General features: G+C 32.4%; 1 protein-coding gene across 2 annotated transcripts; it reads left to right on the plus strand.

Moving 5' to 3' along the window:
- Nucleotides 1-15,693: 15,693 nt before the first annotated feature.
- On the plus strand, nucleotides 15,694-17,458 carry LOC113783830 (myb family transcription factor PHL11-like). 2 transcript variants are annotated; one of them, XM_027330061.1, is made up of 5 exons: nucleotides 15,694-16,017; nucleotides 16,104-16,180; nucleotides 16,299-16,335; nucleotides 16,466-16,574; nucleotides 16,758-17,458. In XM_027330061.1, exons 1-5 carry the CDS (start codon nucleotides 15,741-15,743, stop codon nucleotides 17,317-17,319), a joined length of 1,062 nt encoding a protein of 353 aa, XP_027185862.1. In that variant the 5' UTR covers nucleotides 15,694-15,740; the 3' UTR covers nucleotides 17,320-17,458. The 2 variants fall into 2 exon arrangements, with proteins under 2 accessions (XP_027185862.1, XP_027185863.1); XM_027330062.1 differs by having other exon boundaries at nucleotides 16,905-17,458.
- The last annotated feature ends 1,311 nt before the right edge of the window (nucleotides 17,459-18,769 follow it).

Below are 18,769 nucleotides of genomic sequence, written 5' to 3' on the forward strand. Positions count from 1 at the left end.
TTCCTCAAACTCGCAGCCCGGGATGCAGGGAAGAATTTCTCCAAAAACTTCTTTTTCAACTGTGCCCATGTGATAATACTACCTGCTGGTAGGTAGTACAGCCAATCTTTAGCTGCATCCTTGAGAGAGACGGAAAGGCTCTCAGTCTGATTTGCTCTTCAGTGGTCCCAGGAGGTTTCATACTAGAGCAAACCACCTCGAACTCCTTGACGTGTTTGTGGGGTTCTTCGCCAGAGAGACCATGGAAAGAAGGTAAGAGATGAATCAGCCCCGACTTCAGTTCGAAAGCAGTATTCTCAGCCAAAGTGGGGAATGTGATGCATAAGGGCTGGTGAGTCAGCTCCGGAGCAGCCAGCTCCCTCAATATTTGGGTGTTGGCCATGCTTACTTCGTCTTCCGCTGACTCGTTTGCAGCAAATAAGTGCCCTTCTTTTTGCCTCTTGGTCTCTTGCCTCCGTCTACGCGCTGCCTTCTCAACCTCAGGATCGTATACAATTCACCTGTGCGAGAAGAGCGGGGCATAAACTAGCAAAAATACCAAGAAGAATAAAATAAAATAGAATAAAAACTGAATTTGAAAAGAAACAAAAATAATCCAAACGCCAACTCCCCGGCAACGGCGCCAAAAATTGACAGGTGCCGAACCTGTGCAATAATAATTACTAAAAAGTCCTAATTACCACCACAATTAGTTAATTATAGAACAGGTGTCCAATGGGCTACTTGATTCACCCTGTTCCCGAAGAGTTTGCTTGATCCGATATACCAGATTTATCTATAAAAATATTGATTTTTGCGTACAATGGCAAGTAGGGTCGATTCCACAGGGAGCGGGTAGGAAATTATTTCTTCCCAAATTAGTAGAACGAAATTGGGGGATTTTCAATGGGAGGCCAATAAAATAAAAATAAAAATAAAAATAAAGCGAACTAAATTCAGAACTAACTCACAAAGCACAATTCATTAAAAATAGCAATTAATAAAATTTCTACCCAAAGGATCAACTGCTCAGGCACGGTCCAATCAAATGCTCATCGATGCAAAGGTGTTTCATCCATTCATCACTAGGTTGGTTATAGTTATCAATAAGCTCTGACAACCAGTTCTTCCTTACTTTTTCGACAGTCAAGGTACGACCATTGACTGCTTCTCTAACCAGATAACAACCCTAGGTACGACCGTAGGAATTTAATTATCCAATTGCATTAAATCTAGAAAAACCCAACCCTAACCAATAAACACGCTAAGAGGGTTTATTTAAATTAGATCTTGCATTTCCCCATCATAAAGCCAATTATGGTGGTTGCCACGGGGTGTCAACTAAATGAACAATTACGGATTCTATTTAATTAACATGGCAGTAGGCTATTACATTAAATCAAATACCCGGCCGTTGATATTCAATTAATCAAAAACCCATGAACAATTAATTCAGGAAATGAACGAATAGCAATAAATTGGAAGAAATAATAAAGATTCGTTTAGATCTCACAGATATTATGGACCGCGCCCTTGCGTCAACCTTTGGGTAGAGGAGAAAATTAGCCGCTCCTCATCGTGTTAATCCCGCGTGATTTAATTGAATTCATTCAATTAATTGCCGAAGAGATTGGAGGGAATAAAGTAACGCAGAGCCAAAGCCGCAAATCAGATTATCTAATAAGAAGAGACAAAAGCTCTCACGATGAAGCTCGCGTGGTTCTGGCTTCGCATTGAAGCCGCAATTACAAGCGAAAGGCTACGCAGAAATTATCCAGCGGAAAAGTTAAAAGTCAAAAGGGGGGAAGACGTCTGGCGCCTCGAAAAAAAGGAAAAAACTAAAGCTACCTTTCGGAAGAAAAGAAAGAAAAAACAAAAGAGAAGAAAAACGTCTGACAAATCTTGCCAAAAAGTAGAAAGAGAAAAACTAAGGCTAAAAGTCCTCTTCTCTTGAATCTTGCTTTTCCCTTTCTTTATAGCCGCCGCCCCACAGAAGTCTTCAAAGGGTTAGGAGGCCCACAATTTGTTTAAAGGTTCTAATCCAGTGCTCCGGGTTCACGTGGACCACGGTCCGTCTTTTCGGTAGCGTAGACCTTTTCTAGCGTGGCCACACTCTGAAATGAAAGGTCTTCTGGAAATTTGCCTCGCGAGATCATTTTTTATGCCGACCACCTACAATTCACACAAATGTCGAATATGAGTGAAATTCCAATTCTTAGCACCGTAAATAGCCAAAATTAGGACAAAATAACAATGCAAAATACGCCAAATAACCGCTCTATCAATATGCTATAATAATACAAATATATAGTAATACATAACAATATAACATGACTAGAATTAGATAATAATTAATACATATATGTATAATACTAAATATTAAACAATAAACATAATTAGTAATTAGAATTTAGATATTGGTAATTTGATACATCATTCATGTTTGAATTATTGAATATTTGAATGCATAACCTGTAACTTGCAAGTATTAATGTGCTCTAAATTTACATTACATATTTAACATAAAAAGTCATAATCTCTATTCACTAATTTTAAGGTTTTAAATATAGACCAGACAGCTAAGGAGTGTAAGTGAATGCATATGAATAGCAAATCAATGTATTAGTGTATTGACTTTCACAATAACATATGTAAGTAAATAAGTTTTATGTTGATTTGAAAGAAATTATAAACTTGTAACTAATATAACTTATCACTAATCATTGTAATTTGTAAGTTTGTAACTAATATTACTTATTATTAATCATTGTAAATTATAAATTCATAAATTATCACTAATCATTGTATAGTCTAAGGTTTATTCTAGTTTAAATTAATCACTTTTTATGTGTTCCTTAAATCATAGACTAAGGATTCTAGGTATAAGTGATCAAATAAATGCCAATTAAATTAAACCACAAAATGATTAGAATATAAGTAATGTGTTAAATTATGAATAAATTTGGGGATCAAATCAGTAATGATTTTTAAAAAATCAGTTTTTTTTTATAAATGTATTCTGTTAACCGAATTCATTACCATTTCCAAATTCAAAATCGGTTGAGAAATGAATTCGGTTATAGCCAATTCGAAATTGAAAGCGGTTTAGATTTCTATAAGTCAAATAACCGAATTCACCGAATTCAACTAACCGAATTACCGAATTTGTACCGTTTGCTCACCCCTACCTTTGAACCTCCCAACAAAACTATATCAAATTGCGTCTTAAGTCAAATTCCTAAAATGCACAAATTTCCTTATAAACAAATGCCTGTTCAACCAAAGAAAATAGGTGAACAAATATCCCATACCCAAACCACACCACTCCTTACTAGCGACACCACCACCGCTATTGAGGGATGTTTTGAATTCAAGTTAATAAATTTTGGTTCTAACCTAGGTTTTCAATCACTTTTTATCCTGAATATACAGTCATTTTTAATGTACAAAAAGGTCATATTCCACTCTTTTAGTAACAAAACTGAATATGAATGGGATCAGATCCCATCTTTTTAGGAAAAGAATGAATAAGGTTTGGGTCAAATTTTACTTTTTTGGGAACCAAAATATATGAATTAGGTCATTTGATTAACTACAGATAGGATCTAACATGTTGGCCCTTAAAAAATGACTATGTGTAGGTCACATGATAGATTAAAAAATGGTGGAAAATATACGTTGGGACTAAATTTTACTAACTTGATTTTATAAGGGACGTAAAGTTACCATTTTAAAAGTGAAAAGGCGAAAAATTCATTTGGCTGAATGTGAGGGACATTTCGAACTATTTTCCCTTTTGTTTTCCTATTTGAAACATTTATTAATTTGTAGATTATTTGTGCAAAATTTTGTGTCCTTGTTCTGTGGGATAGAAAAGGGTACTTTTGGAACAAAAGAACAACAAATGTGTAAATGATCTTTTGACTGGCTAAATTTAGTTGATTGGAGTGAATTGTTAAAAATAAAAATTAAAGGTCGTTAATTGTGGAAATTCAAAGTTTAGGGTGCACAGTCCGATCCAAGAATAGTTGACGGGTGCAAACTTCAATTAATCCTTTTGAATATGAAATAGTACCAATTGAAGAATCATTCAATGTCAATTAGGAAAAATTGCACAAATTGTCCTCCTTGTTGAGTTGATGATAAATTTTAGTTTCTCAAACTCAAAATAAGTAATTTTAATTCCTAATTAATACAAATGCTCAATTTTTGGTCGCTGGTCACCTTTCTAGCCAAATTTTGGCCAGTTATTATTTAAAGGGCAAACCCAACAACTCACTTAGTGTTGACCCAATTTCTCATCTAATCTACTATTTTTCCCAAATTTTCACCCAAACCCTAATTTCGTAAACCGAAAATGCATATAACCATTTCCCTCTTTATCACCACCATCCTAATGCCAACATTCCTACTTTTACTAACGCCGCCACCACCATGACCCCTTTCACTCCTACCCCGCTACCTCAAGATTTTAGATTTTTTAATAGTCAAAATAGTTAGAATATAGAATCTATCCAGGAGCAGCTTTAGTTGATTTTGATTATTTTTTATCATTATTTTTCACAATCAGTTTTTGGCAAAATATAAAATAAAAAAGAACAAGCCCTTAATTTCACTATCAAAAGAATAATTAACTTTTTCCGAACCAAAACCAAATGCTGAAAGAAAAAGAAAATAAACGCAGAAAGAGGTTGCTTAAACCTCAGAAGAGAGGGGGGTGGGGAGGGAGAGGGATAGGGGCATTCCAAAAAATAGAAAATTGCAAAGAAAAATGTAATATATTTGTGGATTGCTGAAATCCAGAAGATGTTCCATAAAATTAATTAGCTAGGTTTATAGCATAATTATGCTCAGAGAAAATGACAAATGTGAATTAGATCCCTCACCTGTTGTTTTGTCTTATGAAGTGAAGTCCTAAAGATATCATACAGGCATGCTCTATCCTTTGCTTTCTCCAATCTTTAGCATACATTTAAATTAATAAAATAGGATTTCATGATAATTATGTATATTTTTATTTATTTTTATTGTTTTCCAAAAGTTCAATGAAAGGTGTGGGGCGTGTATATAAAAACAATCTCTACCTCAAGTTTTAAATTTGTAAGTTCCTAAATACCCCACACACAACTGCAAGTATACAGGTCATGTTTGAATATAGGGTATTAAGGGTCGATCCCACATGGAAGATTGATCAATAACCGACGCTATTCAAACTTCTTTATTATCATAAATGCAAGTCAAGTAAATCTAAGCTACAAACATAGGAAAACATGAAGTGAAAACTACAATAGGCAGCTCCTAAGGAATGAAATTCCTAACCACTCTTAGCTAGCAAGATGACTTGGGTAATTGAACACTACTACCTCAGTTAGTTATGGTATAATTTCCTTATGTATGTGAAACCTACTCTCGTAATGAATCAACTATACTCAAAGCAATAGCATCATCCTCCCAAGCAAATCTCGCAAACAAATCATAGCAAGTTCATCCAACCCAAGGCATGAAACTTTAGCTAAACATAAAGCAAATGAAAATACAATCCAATTTTGTATTAAAACTAACAAAGGAATCAAATACAAGAGTTAAAGTGTTAAGAGAGATCAAACCCCTGTCACTAGAGCTCAACTTCTCCATCTTCATCTCTCTTTGCTTCCTTGTTGAGCCAAGAACTGAAGAGCAACCCACTAATTCTAAACTAATCTTACACTAATCTAACCTAGACTAGAAAAACTAAGGATTTCTAGTTTTAGATCTACATTTTGATGGTGTTTTTCTCTGTAAAATTCGTGCAAGAGGAGTCCCTTTTATAGGGAAAAGGAAAGGCTCGATTATTGTGCAAGTTGCACAAGTTACGCTGCTATTCTGACTTGAATCCGACAATCCGTGCATAGATTGTTGGCCAGATTTCTCCCCTGTTTCTACTGAAATTTCTCTTATGCAAAACACAAAAATTGTAGCCCTTTGAGATAGCTTTCCAATGGCTCAAGAATCAAGTCATTTTGAGATCTGTTGTCTGAGTTATGGCCAAAATACTAATGACTGGTCAGAAAGCATTGTCGAAGAAAAGTGCTTCAGTAATTTGGACTTTTGGCTATGAAAATGTATGAATTGGATTTTGGTGCCTTCATAAGAATTGTATTCCTTCATCTTAGCTTTAAAAGGGTTTAAGAATCATCTCAATCCAAGCTTTGTAGCTCAAGTTACAGCCAATGTACCAAAATATATCATTGCTGCCAATGCTTTTCTTCTTGTTTCTTGCTTGCATTTCATCCTTTGGTCCTTCATGTCACATGATTTCCACTTCAAATCATCGAAAACCATGCAAGTATCTTCTCACTTCCCTTCAAGTGATGATTGAATTATCAAAAACTATATAAAAAAAAACATGAAATTTGAGCACTTAAGTCCATATAAATGCAAATTTTCTTACTTAACCACAAAATGCAAAACTTAACTAAAAACCTAATTATTTGACTCAAATATAAATGAAAACACACTAAAATACACATAAACAACCATACACGAATATGCAAAACAAGCACTTATCATTCAGCACCACATAACTTTTGGTACAGAGGGACGGGAACATTTTAACTAACAAGCTTATAATGTTTTTAACGCATTGTAAATCGAGAAAATCTTATAGTTCTTTTTGGGTACCATTGCTTCAAAGTGAACCTCAAATGAACATAATTATTTGAAGTTTAAATCTTTGAAATTGTTATAATCTAAGGACCAATAATACTTTTTTCACCATCTAGCAGTGAATTTAACTAAGGGATGTAATACTCAAAAGGAACTATAGAATCTCTTTTTAAATTGTATCATTTGCTATCATAAATTATCTTGTACAATGTGTAAGATACTAAAGGTACATTTGACAAAATTGAAGTTTGAAAACTAAAATCTGCAGTCTGAAATCTAAAATCTGAAATCTGCATCTGTTAAGTTATTGAATTATTTAGTGCTAAATCTGATACATTTGAGTGTATATCATATTAAATGATAAGTGTATAACTTATCATTTATTATTTGGAGCAAGTTTTACTTAGAAAATTTAGTGCTATTTAATTAATTTAAATATTTTATTTTTTGTTATCAAACACGTCTAAACATGTTAAGATCTGATCCATTAAATTTAAGGCCCAAATTGGATTATTAAACAAATCCTAGTTATGAGTTCCATGCACCATATATAAAACGAGATATGTGTTCCTATCACCATTGTGCATTTAAAAAAAAATTAAACCAAAAGTTTTAACTGCTTGAAATGGTTGGAGGCGCAGCCATTTTTGCTCCTTCTATTTAACTTTTGCTACTAAAAATAATGGTCATGATATACTAGTACAACTTTTGTGGCGTATGGCGTATGAATGGATCTAACATATTCTTTGTGGCTTCTGATATTAAATCTGAATTGTGTTATACTCATATATTACCATTCCCTTAAAATATTCTTATACAGAATGGAATAATCCCACCTACCAATTAAAATGCAATTTAATGCTAGAGCAGTTACAAAGCTCGTTGAAAAACTTGCAATATTCTTTTTCTTGATTCACATTTAAAAATAAAAATGGAGACGCATTTCATCATAGGATTCTAAGTTACAAACATATATAAAACGACTTTTATGGTCAGTTTATATTGTTTGGGATTTTAAAAACACTCAGTGTTACAGACGTATGTTGCAACCAGTATTTCTGCTACTTGTTTTATTTGATATTTCAATAAGTGTCTTCTAATATTATAATTTACAAAGAATCCATAATTAGTATCAAGTATTAGCCTAAAACTAGCTACCAACAGCTGTTCATCTCCAACAGAAAAATTTTCAAAATTTGCCTTTCTTTTCCCTCCTTCCTCCATTAGGTATATCAATTGATGTTATTTTATAAATACAAGTCATCATTCATCATTAAAGAAATTTTCAATAGTTATTTTCGTTAATTAGTAACTAATAGTTAATTAGTACTCTAATTATTTAATAATTAGATATTAGTAAAAAAGAATGGAGGGAAAAGAAAGGTAAAATTCAAAAAAAAATTCTGTTCAAAATCATAAGAATCATAGCAAGCATCACGTCCAAAAAGATAGCTAGTCTGTTTTGTTGAATCTTATAATCATTAGTGCAGTTTTGTTACTTATTTATATTATCTAATTTATTAAATATGACCTTTTTGAGTGATGAAATGTATGATTAATTATTTCTAATTTTTAATTATTTTTATTCTTTTACTAATACAACTTATATACATGCATAAGGGGTATTAATGGAATCAAAGTTTCATTTCTCTCTATAAAGTATTTTTTAATGTTACTTTTTCTAATTGGACTAATTTTGTTATCAAAACCTTAACTTCAGGGGGGGTTTGTGTAATTTTACAAACTTTTGGGGGAGGCTAGTGAAATTATTAGAAACCTCAGGGGAGGTTTCTGAAATTATCCCTTGTTTCTTTACTAGTTAGTAAATTATAAGATATTCAATTTGATAGTCACTCGAGTTCACTTAAATTGACCACACTGTAAATGGAAATTGACATAATGATTTTGGTTTTATTTATTGAGCAGGATAGTTACTCCCCAAAGCAATCAACTCATAATAACAAAGAGAATTGATACTGAACCTATTTTAGGTATGAAGATTAGCTTTTCTTAGATTAATTTTGGATAGTTTATGTGGTTGTGACTCATTTGTTTTGAGTTTGTCTTCTTCCTTGAACAATCTTATTACATTCAATCATTTTTAACTCAAATGAAAAGTAAATATAGTTGCTACTTTGACAAACAGGTTTGTGGAAGTGGTGGACGAAGTGCATACACATTTGGAAAAGAAGATCCAGAAAATCGGTTGAGAAGATGCAAAATCAAGAATCTTTTGTAGAGATTTATTTATGTCTTCCATACAACTTTTGGAATGAACTCGTAGTTGGGAGTGCAGCTTTAAGTTCTTATAAATTAATTCACCTGATAAAGCACAATTTTTTCTTAATTTACTTTTAAATGAGAAATAGAAGCACAATTTTTTTCTTAATTCACTCGGCAAAGCACAATAAATTTCTAATTATAAAGTGTTTGTTATGTGGTATTGGTGCTACTTAAATATTTTGTACACGTCCAAAGTGAGTAGTTTTGGAGAAGTTGAACATAAGTGAGATATACATGTCATAGGTTAGTCAATGGAATAAAAATTGCTTGTTAATTTTGATACTACCTGGTGGAGTATGAAAATAAAAGATGTCCCAAAGGTTTCAAAGGGGAAAAAGTAGACCACTACTGAGATATAAATATATATTCAAATTCTAATGCAATTTTTTATAAATTTAATTTTTAAGCATTTCAATCCTTTCCCAAGTCTGAAAAATCCATTTTAAGACCTATTGGATTTTGAGAGTTTTCTTCCAATGTCTTTCTTTAGTTGCCCTTCAAATTTTGGACAAAATTTGATCAAGCCATCGTCCACCTAGGTTTTGCCTATGAAAAATGTCACTTTTAGTGCTTCTATATATTTTTAATTTTGCATTTACCTGCCATGTAAAATTTCTAGAAAAATTTTCATAAATATTAACATTTATGACTAAGCTACTTAAAAGTTTTTAATTCAACTTGGAAATGTGGTTATGCTAGAATGTCTGGCAACAGAAAGTCATCCACAGCTAGTTTCCCCTTTTTTTTTTTGGTATAAGAAAAATAAGATAGAGGAATGAATACTTTTTTATTATGATATCCATATAACATATATTTGAATCATTAATTTAAGATTTATTTTCTCTACTAAACTTTTAGCACCATACTATTATGGTTTATATAATTAAGATGGCAAATATCTCTTTTGTTACAAAAAAGTTAACTTAAAAAATAATTTTCTTACAAATTATGTTCCATGTTTTGAATGCAGTTCAAGAAAAAATGTAAATTTTTACTTTAAATTACAGTTTCATTATCTCATTTCCTCAATACAAATATTTTGCACTATTGAGTTTGCGAGGAAAATAATCAATGATAATTTTGTATGATCTGCTATGAAAGTAAAAGCATTTCAGATTTTTTTTTAATGGTAAAAAGTATCAGCTTTGATTTTTAAAACAACAAAATGTAAAAAAAAGTACCAAAAGTCTGTTAATAAATGATCATTAAATTTTGAGCACATGCATAACTGATGGTAGATTGAAGTATTGAAACAACTAAACAGAAGCTGCTATTTCCAAAAAATAAAAATGAAAAGAAAAGAAGTAATTAAAAGAGAAATTTAAAAAATAAAAAAAATGCCATGAATAAGAGATGGAAACCACAAGATGAGATGAGTTAGCAGTTAAGCCAACATTATGGTAAGGAGAATTGAGAGGGCCCTTGTTTAAGACAATGAGAATTGCGTCTATATATATTTCAAATGTCATATTTTTGAAATGTAAAATTAATTAGGAAAAGTAAATAAATATAATGAAGGGTAGATAAGATTAAATAAGCAAGTATATAAATGTAAGAGAGGATAATAATTGTTAACATGTGTATATACATACTAGGTTATGTAAATTTTAGATATATTAACGAGTACTGACACCCATTAGAAAAATCCGAAAAAAGAAATCGAGGGCCAAGATACCTAAAACATAAGGATTCAATAACAAAAGTTTTAAAAAACAACTAGATAAAAACAATTTGCGTAGCACCATACGTCATGCATGCCCTACTAGTCATGTATGTTACTGCATGCGTAAATAGTAGCATGCCTATGATATTGAAAGCATTAATCATATTTTGCCCCCGTCAACTTTAGAGTTAGTTGCATTTTACCACTTTTAATCTTAAAAATGTATATTTTACCCCTATGAAAAGTAGTCAAAGCTAAAATGCATAAAAAAAGTGAGTGCAATAACATTATTGTCTTTTTTTTTTATGAGATTCTCTCTTTTATTTCTAAAAAATGTTTATATTTAGTTTAGGAAAAATCATTTAAAACGTCCCTCACATTTTATAAAATAATTTTTTTGTTCCTCACTTTTAAAAGTGTATTTTTTCATCCCTTACAAATTCATATTAGTCAAATTTGGTCCCTATCCTTAAAATTTTCTATTGGATTAATATTCGTTCAAACAATAAGCATATATAATATAGTAATAAAAATAAGGTAATATTACAATCCAATATTGGTCCATATTTCTCTGTATCCAGGTGGTGATGGGACAGCAAAAGACATGGATAAATTAAAATCTAATTAAAGTTAACCAATTAGAAGGATTTTGGTAAGTGATTAACACCTTGAGAATATTTGTTGATCAGTTATAAGGAAGTCAAGAAATTTTTTCAAGAAGAATGTTTTAATACATGATGTAATTTAAGTTGCATTGAAAATTAAAATAATCTCTTAATATGCATGGTTTGTAATATAAATCCTACTTATAAAAATAATTAAATAAATAAGTCAAAATTTAAAAAATTAATCAAAAAAAGATCTAATGACCAAATATATATCTAGGAATATCCTTTTTTTTTGTTAAAATGCCATTTGTTATACTAGATAATAGTTATTGTATATCTACAAAATTACTTGTTATTGCATTTATACTCGCTCATATTTTCATGTTTTTACTTTTTAACCTTATTTTATTTTTTATTGTTGTTGTAAGCCTCATAAGTAGGATAACATAAGGGTAGTATTGGAATAAAAATTTTATCTTTCTTGCATTTCCTCCAAAGGGACTAAAATGTTACAAAAATGTCAATTCAAGGAAAGGAAGTGAGATTTTGAAAACCTAAGAGATGTTACTCATATCATGAGAGAGGTTTCTGAATCCTTTTTAAAATTGAATATATATATAATAAAGTGTGTTTGTTGCCAAAGTTTTGCCTCTCCGGAGTATTAGAGAGTAAATGACAGACATCCTCTCTCTTTTTTTTTTTTTGAAACCAATGACAGATCCCTAAAAAAAAAAAAAAAAAAAAAGCCGATGACAGACATCCTCATCCTCAATTCTCAAATGACGCTAGATCCCCGCATTAATAGGCACACGCATTCCCAGGAATCCATATGTTATCTTGGTCAATGTTCTCCAGAGACAAAACTTGTCTTGCGGGGGTTGGCTTCACACTTCTCTAGTGAATCTTTCATGACAAGCATCAGTTTTTACTGTTTTTTTACTTTGTCAAATTATTATACCATAAATTTTCGTTACTACTGGACTCAGACAATCAGATTAATCCAAAAAGATTTAGGGATATTTCAGTAGCCTCCCTCCAGGTTTCATAAATTTCACTAATCTCCTCTAAAATTGATTATCTTGTAACATGTTAGTCCTACCAATAATAAAAAAATGATACCAAGAGACAGAAGATAATATGATTCTATAAATGCCCCTTGCCTACTACATTAGTTAATCTAGCATGAAAAGTGAATAAATATTTTTTTCAAACTAAAACTTAAAGAAGTGTAAGTACAATTTAATGAAATTGTAAGATAGTAATCAAAAGTTAGCAACAGCATTATAACGTTTCTTTGCAATTGCTATTTACATGAGACTGCATATAACAGCAAGAACATAGAACTTGAAAGGAAATTTTATTGCATTTTTGTTGTTCAAAATGCAAATTCTTTGAATGGTATGAAGGCGCTATTGATATAAAGGTGAATTTCAACAAGGAGGAATATAATCAACAATTAAATGGAAGAACAACATTTAAACGGAAGAGCAAGTATAGTAACCCCAAGTAGAAAAATTCAATAATTTAGTGTTTTATAAATAGGTTAAATTTAAGTATGATTTAGCTGATTATGCCAGTATAATTGCATAATATCCGGAAAGTTGTGAGGCTAATAGAGTATTTGTGTCATGACTAATTAAAGTAAGCAATGGGCCCCAAATTCCTAATATGAGAGGTCAATAAAATTTATGAAATCTAGGGAGAGACTAGTAAAATAGTCGGATACGTTGAGAGAGGTTTATAAAATTATTCCAAAGAGTCAAGATAGTTGCTCCTGAGGGTCGACCCTCATTAGATCAATCAACAAGTTCTAGAATGTATCGTTTCAAAAAATTTTTAGGGATTTAAACCTCATTTGGATAACTTTTTTTTTTTTAAAAAAAAAAAATTTACGTTTCTGGTGAACACATTTATTAATCACCTTTTACCTCATATACATCAAAACATCGCAGTATATTTTTTACAAAAACTAATTATAGAGTCTTGAAACTTTAGTCCAGTCACTAATTAACTAATGTCATTTTGGTGCAAGAAATAATTTTTTAGTCTGCGAATCATAAGATTCCCGTGGCAAAACCCCCTAAATCTGTCAGAGCCTTGTTTAGAGTTATTAGACGACAAGAAGTTAGCTTTATGTTGACTCCTTAGCACCTGTTCGACGGCTATTGGGATTTTATGATTTTTACGTGTTTTGGACGCTAGAGGCTGGAGATAGAATATATTTTATTAGCGTACATACTGCAGTCACTATCCATGGGCTGGTTGTTGGTGTAAACCCGCGATTGCCGACGAAACAGCAGCCACAATAAAGAATACCCAAAGCCGACAAAACAAAATAAAGAAAAAATGACTAAATTGAAATGAATCAGTGTTTGTATATATTATTAGCATTAAATGAATGATAATTATATAAAATTTAATTTTAAAATTTAATTTTTATACCATGTATTATAAATTTAACGGTAATAATATATACATTGTTTATATCTTGAAATTATTAAACACGCACCGTTTTCTTTCGAGAAATGATCTAAATAGTCATCTCTCTCTCTCTCTCTCCTCTTTTTGTTTAATAATAAATTGCTTTTTATCATTCGATTTTAATTTGTGACAAGGCTGTCTTTTAACTTTTATTATTAGGCCAACTTGGTGCCTTCACTTCAATCTGAGACGATGTCTTCCCTTAATTTTCATTATCGACCAACTTGTCCTTCAATTCTTTAATGACCAGTTCAATGGCTGCTGATTCATGTCTTAACATTTTTTTTATACACTCCCATCCTATTCCACACATTTTCACTCTCAATTATCAAACACAGAATTCGAAATTTAAACGCGACGATAGTGAGAAAAACTCTAATAGTTCTCCTCTCTCCATTAAGCTAACTCCAGTGGTTAATCCAAATCTTAAAATTGATGAATATCAAAGAAACATAAACCAAAACTTAGAAAAAATACAGATCAGAGAAGAAGAAAAATGCTTTCAATAAAAGAATAACCCAGCTCAAAATTTTCTTTTTTTTTTTTTTTGGGTTAAACGGCATCTTTATACACTAATACTGTATTTTCATACAAATTCTAGTAGGAGAGGGCCCAACTGCATCTCGAGAATCTGCAGCAATCATCTTGTTTATTATAAGTAGTTGAGTTGGGCAAAAATCTTTCCTTGAGAGCATTTTCCCCCTTCCCAGAATTGCAGAGTTTTGGTCTATTTTTATTGTCTACGGTCAAAAATATGAATTGATGATTTTACTCCTTCTTAAACTGAGGTTTAAAAAAGTTAGAGACTTAAATTGTCCCTATAATATAAGTTAAGAGACGACACCATACCAAATTAAAGTGGAGGAACCAAATTAGCTCAATAATAAAATTTTAAAAAACAACATTGTCCCAAATTAAAGTTGGAGGATTAGGGTTCAAGACCTTCCACTTATCAAATATATATATATATATATATACACGCGCGAGGATTAAAAGTGGTTCAGCAAAAAAATTGAAGGACTATTTGGGTCCTTCTCTTTCTTTCTTCTTCATTTTTTTTTTCGGTTGAAATCCTTGCCAATGTGAAATGTGAAAGACCAGGGAATTTTGAAGAAAGCCACTTGAAGCACTTACCTAAGTTGTTTAACGCATATAATCTCTTGGTATATTAACCAAAAACAAAAAGAAAAAAGAAAAGGGGGGAGAGAGAAATCTCTCCCGGCATTGGTAAACGTACAGAAATTGATAAAATCATTGAGCAAATATATAAATAGATTGATGGTCCCAAGACTTGTTTCCTCAAATGAAAGGGACAAAAAGAGCCAAAAGTCTACTTTGAACTTTCCTGGACTCATTAATGATCAGAACAATGCAGCGAAATTTATTGGCCTTTGCATACTGTGTCGTTGAAATTAGTGAAAGTTTTGTATCTGAATGAAGTTTGAACTGGTCCAAAGTTTTCTGCAATCTTCATATGTACATGGATTACATCCAAAAGAAAAGAAAACTTGTATACATTTGCATTCTGCATCCTTTTTATTTTTTTTGGTGTAATTCTACATCCAAATTTGCCCCTCTAACTATCACTTATCTTTATTTATTTTTAACCCTCAAAATTCAAATCTAAGTGAGCGTTGGTTTTTTTTTTTTTTAATAAGTGAGCATTTGTTTTGTAAGCCATGAAATTAATTCTACAGAAACTGGACAACACATAGGAGATTTGATTGGTATATGTGAACTTATATTGGTTAATTGCAAATCATGTTTCATCATCACATAAGTAATTATATACACCGGAGAGAGAGAGAGAGGTCTTCCCTATTCTTTGTCAAGGTCTAGGGCTCCATTTCCCATTTGTTGACGTAGTCATGTAGGTACTGTAAGTGATCACATTTCTTGAAGCCCAGTTATGTGGAAAACCCATGTTAAGTAATTAAGTCTTTTTAGCTCTCATTTTCTATGAGAACTGTCCAGATTTGATCAGTCTTAATGCTTTCCTTTGTAAAAATGATCCATAAATCCAAAACCTGATATAGAAAAAGGCAAAAGCAAAAGGCCACAGGAAATATACCATAAGATAGATGGAGGGAAGTGGGGATGCTGAATGCTCCAAGACATGCCCTTCTTCTGGGGAAACTGAGGCTGATGAGGACGAGAACGAGGATGAAGGGAAGATTGATGATGATCATAAGCAGAAAGATGGAGGAACCTCAAGCAACAGCAGTACTGTTGAAGAGAATGAGATCAACAAGCCCCCTGTAAGGCCTTATGTCCGATCCAAGATGCCTAGACTCCGTTGGACACCTGATCTTCATCTTCGCTTCCTTCATGCAGTTGAGAGACTTGGTGGACAAGAAAGTAAGCTCTCATTCATGGACTTGTAAAGTAATTATAGCCTTGAAATCTGATAAACGATATTGAGTTAGTGTTTTGTTTTGGTGCAGGGGCAACACCAAAGTCAGTTCTTCAATTGATGAACACAAAAGGGCTAAACATTACTCATGTGAAGAGTCATTTGCAGGTAATTTTCAAGGTTCTCTTTGAGTCAGTGTATTTTTTACAGATCAAATGGCATTGACTGACTATATATTCTCCTTGTGGTATTTTTTATATACTGTTCTTTTGGTTGTGTCTGATAGATGTATAGGAGCAAGAAGATTGATGACCCCAGTCAAGGTATGATGTTTCTGGCTCTCCCTCACCGTCTTTTAGCTTTAGGCCGTTTTAAAGGTTTTTGTATCACTGGTAAAACAGTATTAGTTCAGAAGGCATCTTATAAATCCAAGAAATCCTTTTCTGGATACAGGGATAACAGATCATAGGCAGGTTTTTGAAGGTGTGGATCCAAATATTTTCAACCTGAGCCAAATTCCCATGTTTCCAGGCTTTCATCATAACCACAAGTCCACCTTCAGGTATGCAAAATTTTCAGTGAACATATATGTATTAATAAAAAAAAAGAAGAAGTCTTTCAAATACCATACAACATCTCGTAGTATGTGAAAATATACATTATACAGTCAGGCTCGGGGGTAGGATAGTAGTTTTGGGTTGTGGCATCTAATCTCACTTCTGAATGCGTATTTATTAAACTTAAGATATGGAGAAGCAACTTGGGATCGTCTTGCGACTTTAATGCAAATCTCTACAATGAGACAGAACATGATTAACAAGATTAGGCCAGGATTTTATGATATATGGACCGGAAGGAACATTGGCTCAAGGAGCAGTGAAGTTTATTCCAGGATCCTGAACTCAAATCAGCTATCATCTTGGCACACTGATGAATTACAATCCACAATGCAATCATTTCATGACCAGCAAGAATACCAGCAAGATCGGTTAAAATCCTCAAAGCAGGTGCAATCGAAAACTGTGTACTTCAGTTCAGGCAGAAGTAAAATTCTGGGCGTGGAGGAAGGTATGATTCTCGAAAAGCGAGCAGGAGTGAAGAGGAAGGCATCGAATTGCAATGTCCACTTGAATCTATCCCTTGGCTTAGGGCCAGTTAGGGATGGCTACCATGAAGGTTTGGAGGATGATGATGGCCATTTATCATTGTCGCTGTGCTCACCATCTTCCTCCAAGATTAGAAGGTTGATAGATGATACTAGTACTGAGAATGCATGCGGGGCAAGTACTCTGGATCTGACTCTATGAATGACACATTCTAAGTGAGATCTTGAGGTACTTGCTTCTCTCATTATATTGTACCATGTTATATAAGGTAATAGCACAACTACTTGTGTTTCTTTGTTCGTGGAGGATCAGAGGCCTCACAGGTTGAAATCTGTTTAGTTTAAACTGGTTGGTGTAACTTTTGTTACATTTAGTATAAACTCGTATAGTTTTGATAGAAAAGCCAACTTTGTTGTGTGAGTTAATAAATTCTAGTTTACACCCAAATTTTATGAATTTACACAAAAAAAAATATAAGAATTACACTAACCAGTTTGAACTAGACAAAATTCAGTTTTTGAGGCTCTTGATCTATTGATGTTACACTTAAATAATATGAACTGGGAATAAACTTTAACTTTTGTACATTTATTGTCCCAAGAGAGATAAAAAGAGAGCAACTTCTCTTGGAAGTGATAATTCGTAGCATTCCATTCTAAATCCACATTTTAAACAAGTCTTGATGTTAACTATTGGGATTAGCCCAATGGTCAGGGAAGGACTTTTAGAATCTTTTTCAGTACTGCTAGATTCAAGATTCGAATCATATGCTTAATAGTTGGGAGATGGAAGGGTATCAGAGAGGGTGAGAGGATAAAAAAAAAAGAAGAAAAAGAACAAGTCTTGATGTTAATGAGTGATTTATAAAATGAAAGCATTTCATTCCCTCTTGAAATGTAAAAAGGTGGAAAAGAAGTTCCATTTTGGAGGAAAATTTTTTAGGTGATGTTTGAATTGCTAGTTTAGGAAAAAATGTTGGGAATACACCTTGACACATTTTTGAATCATCTTTTTTACTTCCTGTACACCAAATCACTACAATATATTTTCTATAAAAATTTCAAAAAAAAAAAAAAGCAATCCAAACTGGATTTTCGATTTCTAGCAGTGTACCAAGGCTGAACAGAGAGGAAAATTAATTGACTATCGTATATGTAGGATTTGTTATTAATTTTGAAGATTGAAATGATCTAACTCTAGCGGTGCTGCGTGCTTTTCTAGTACTTGTGGGATGGCTTGACACGCATTAGGCAAGAAAGACCATATACTTAGCTCAATTGAGTTGGATGCTAGTGTAGTTTAAGCTATTAATTTATTATTATTATTTTTTTTTGGTCATAATTGGTTTTTTCTATTATAAGGTGAGCATCCATGATATAGAAATTTCACTCCACTTGAATAAGACTGGTTTGCGTCTACCTTTGATATCTAATATCTTTTGTTACTAGGTTCTGTCTAACCAGTGGATTAGTCTAGTGCGGCTGTGAGTGTCAGTATTTTGTGAGAATGTACCCAAAACTGTTCATGAATATGAGTGTGTCTAAAAAGAATATGTTAATCATTGGTTAGAGAAATCATCGTTAGAAAAGTTGGTTCAGTACATTTCTTTCCTACAGCAAGGACAACAATACTGATTTGTTCTTACGCTAAT

This window comes from Coffea eugenioides, chromosome 9, assembly GCF_003713205.1.
Source record: "Coffea eugenioides isolate CCC68of chromosome 9, Ceug_1.0, whole genome shotgun sequence".
Classification (NCBI taxonomy): domain Eukaryota; kingdom Viridiplantae; phylum Streptophyta; class Magnoliopsida; order Gentianales; family Rubiaceae; genus Coffea; species Coffea eugenioides.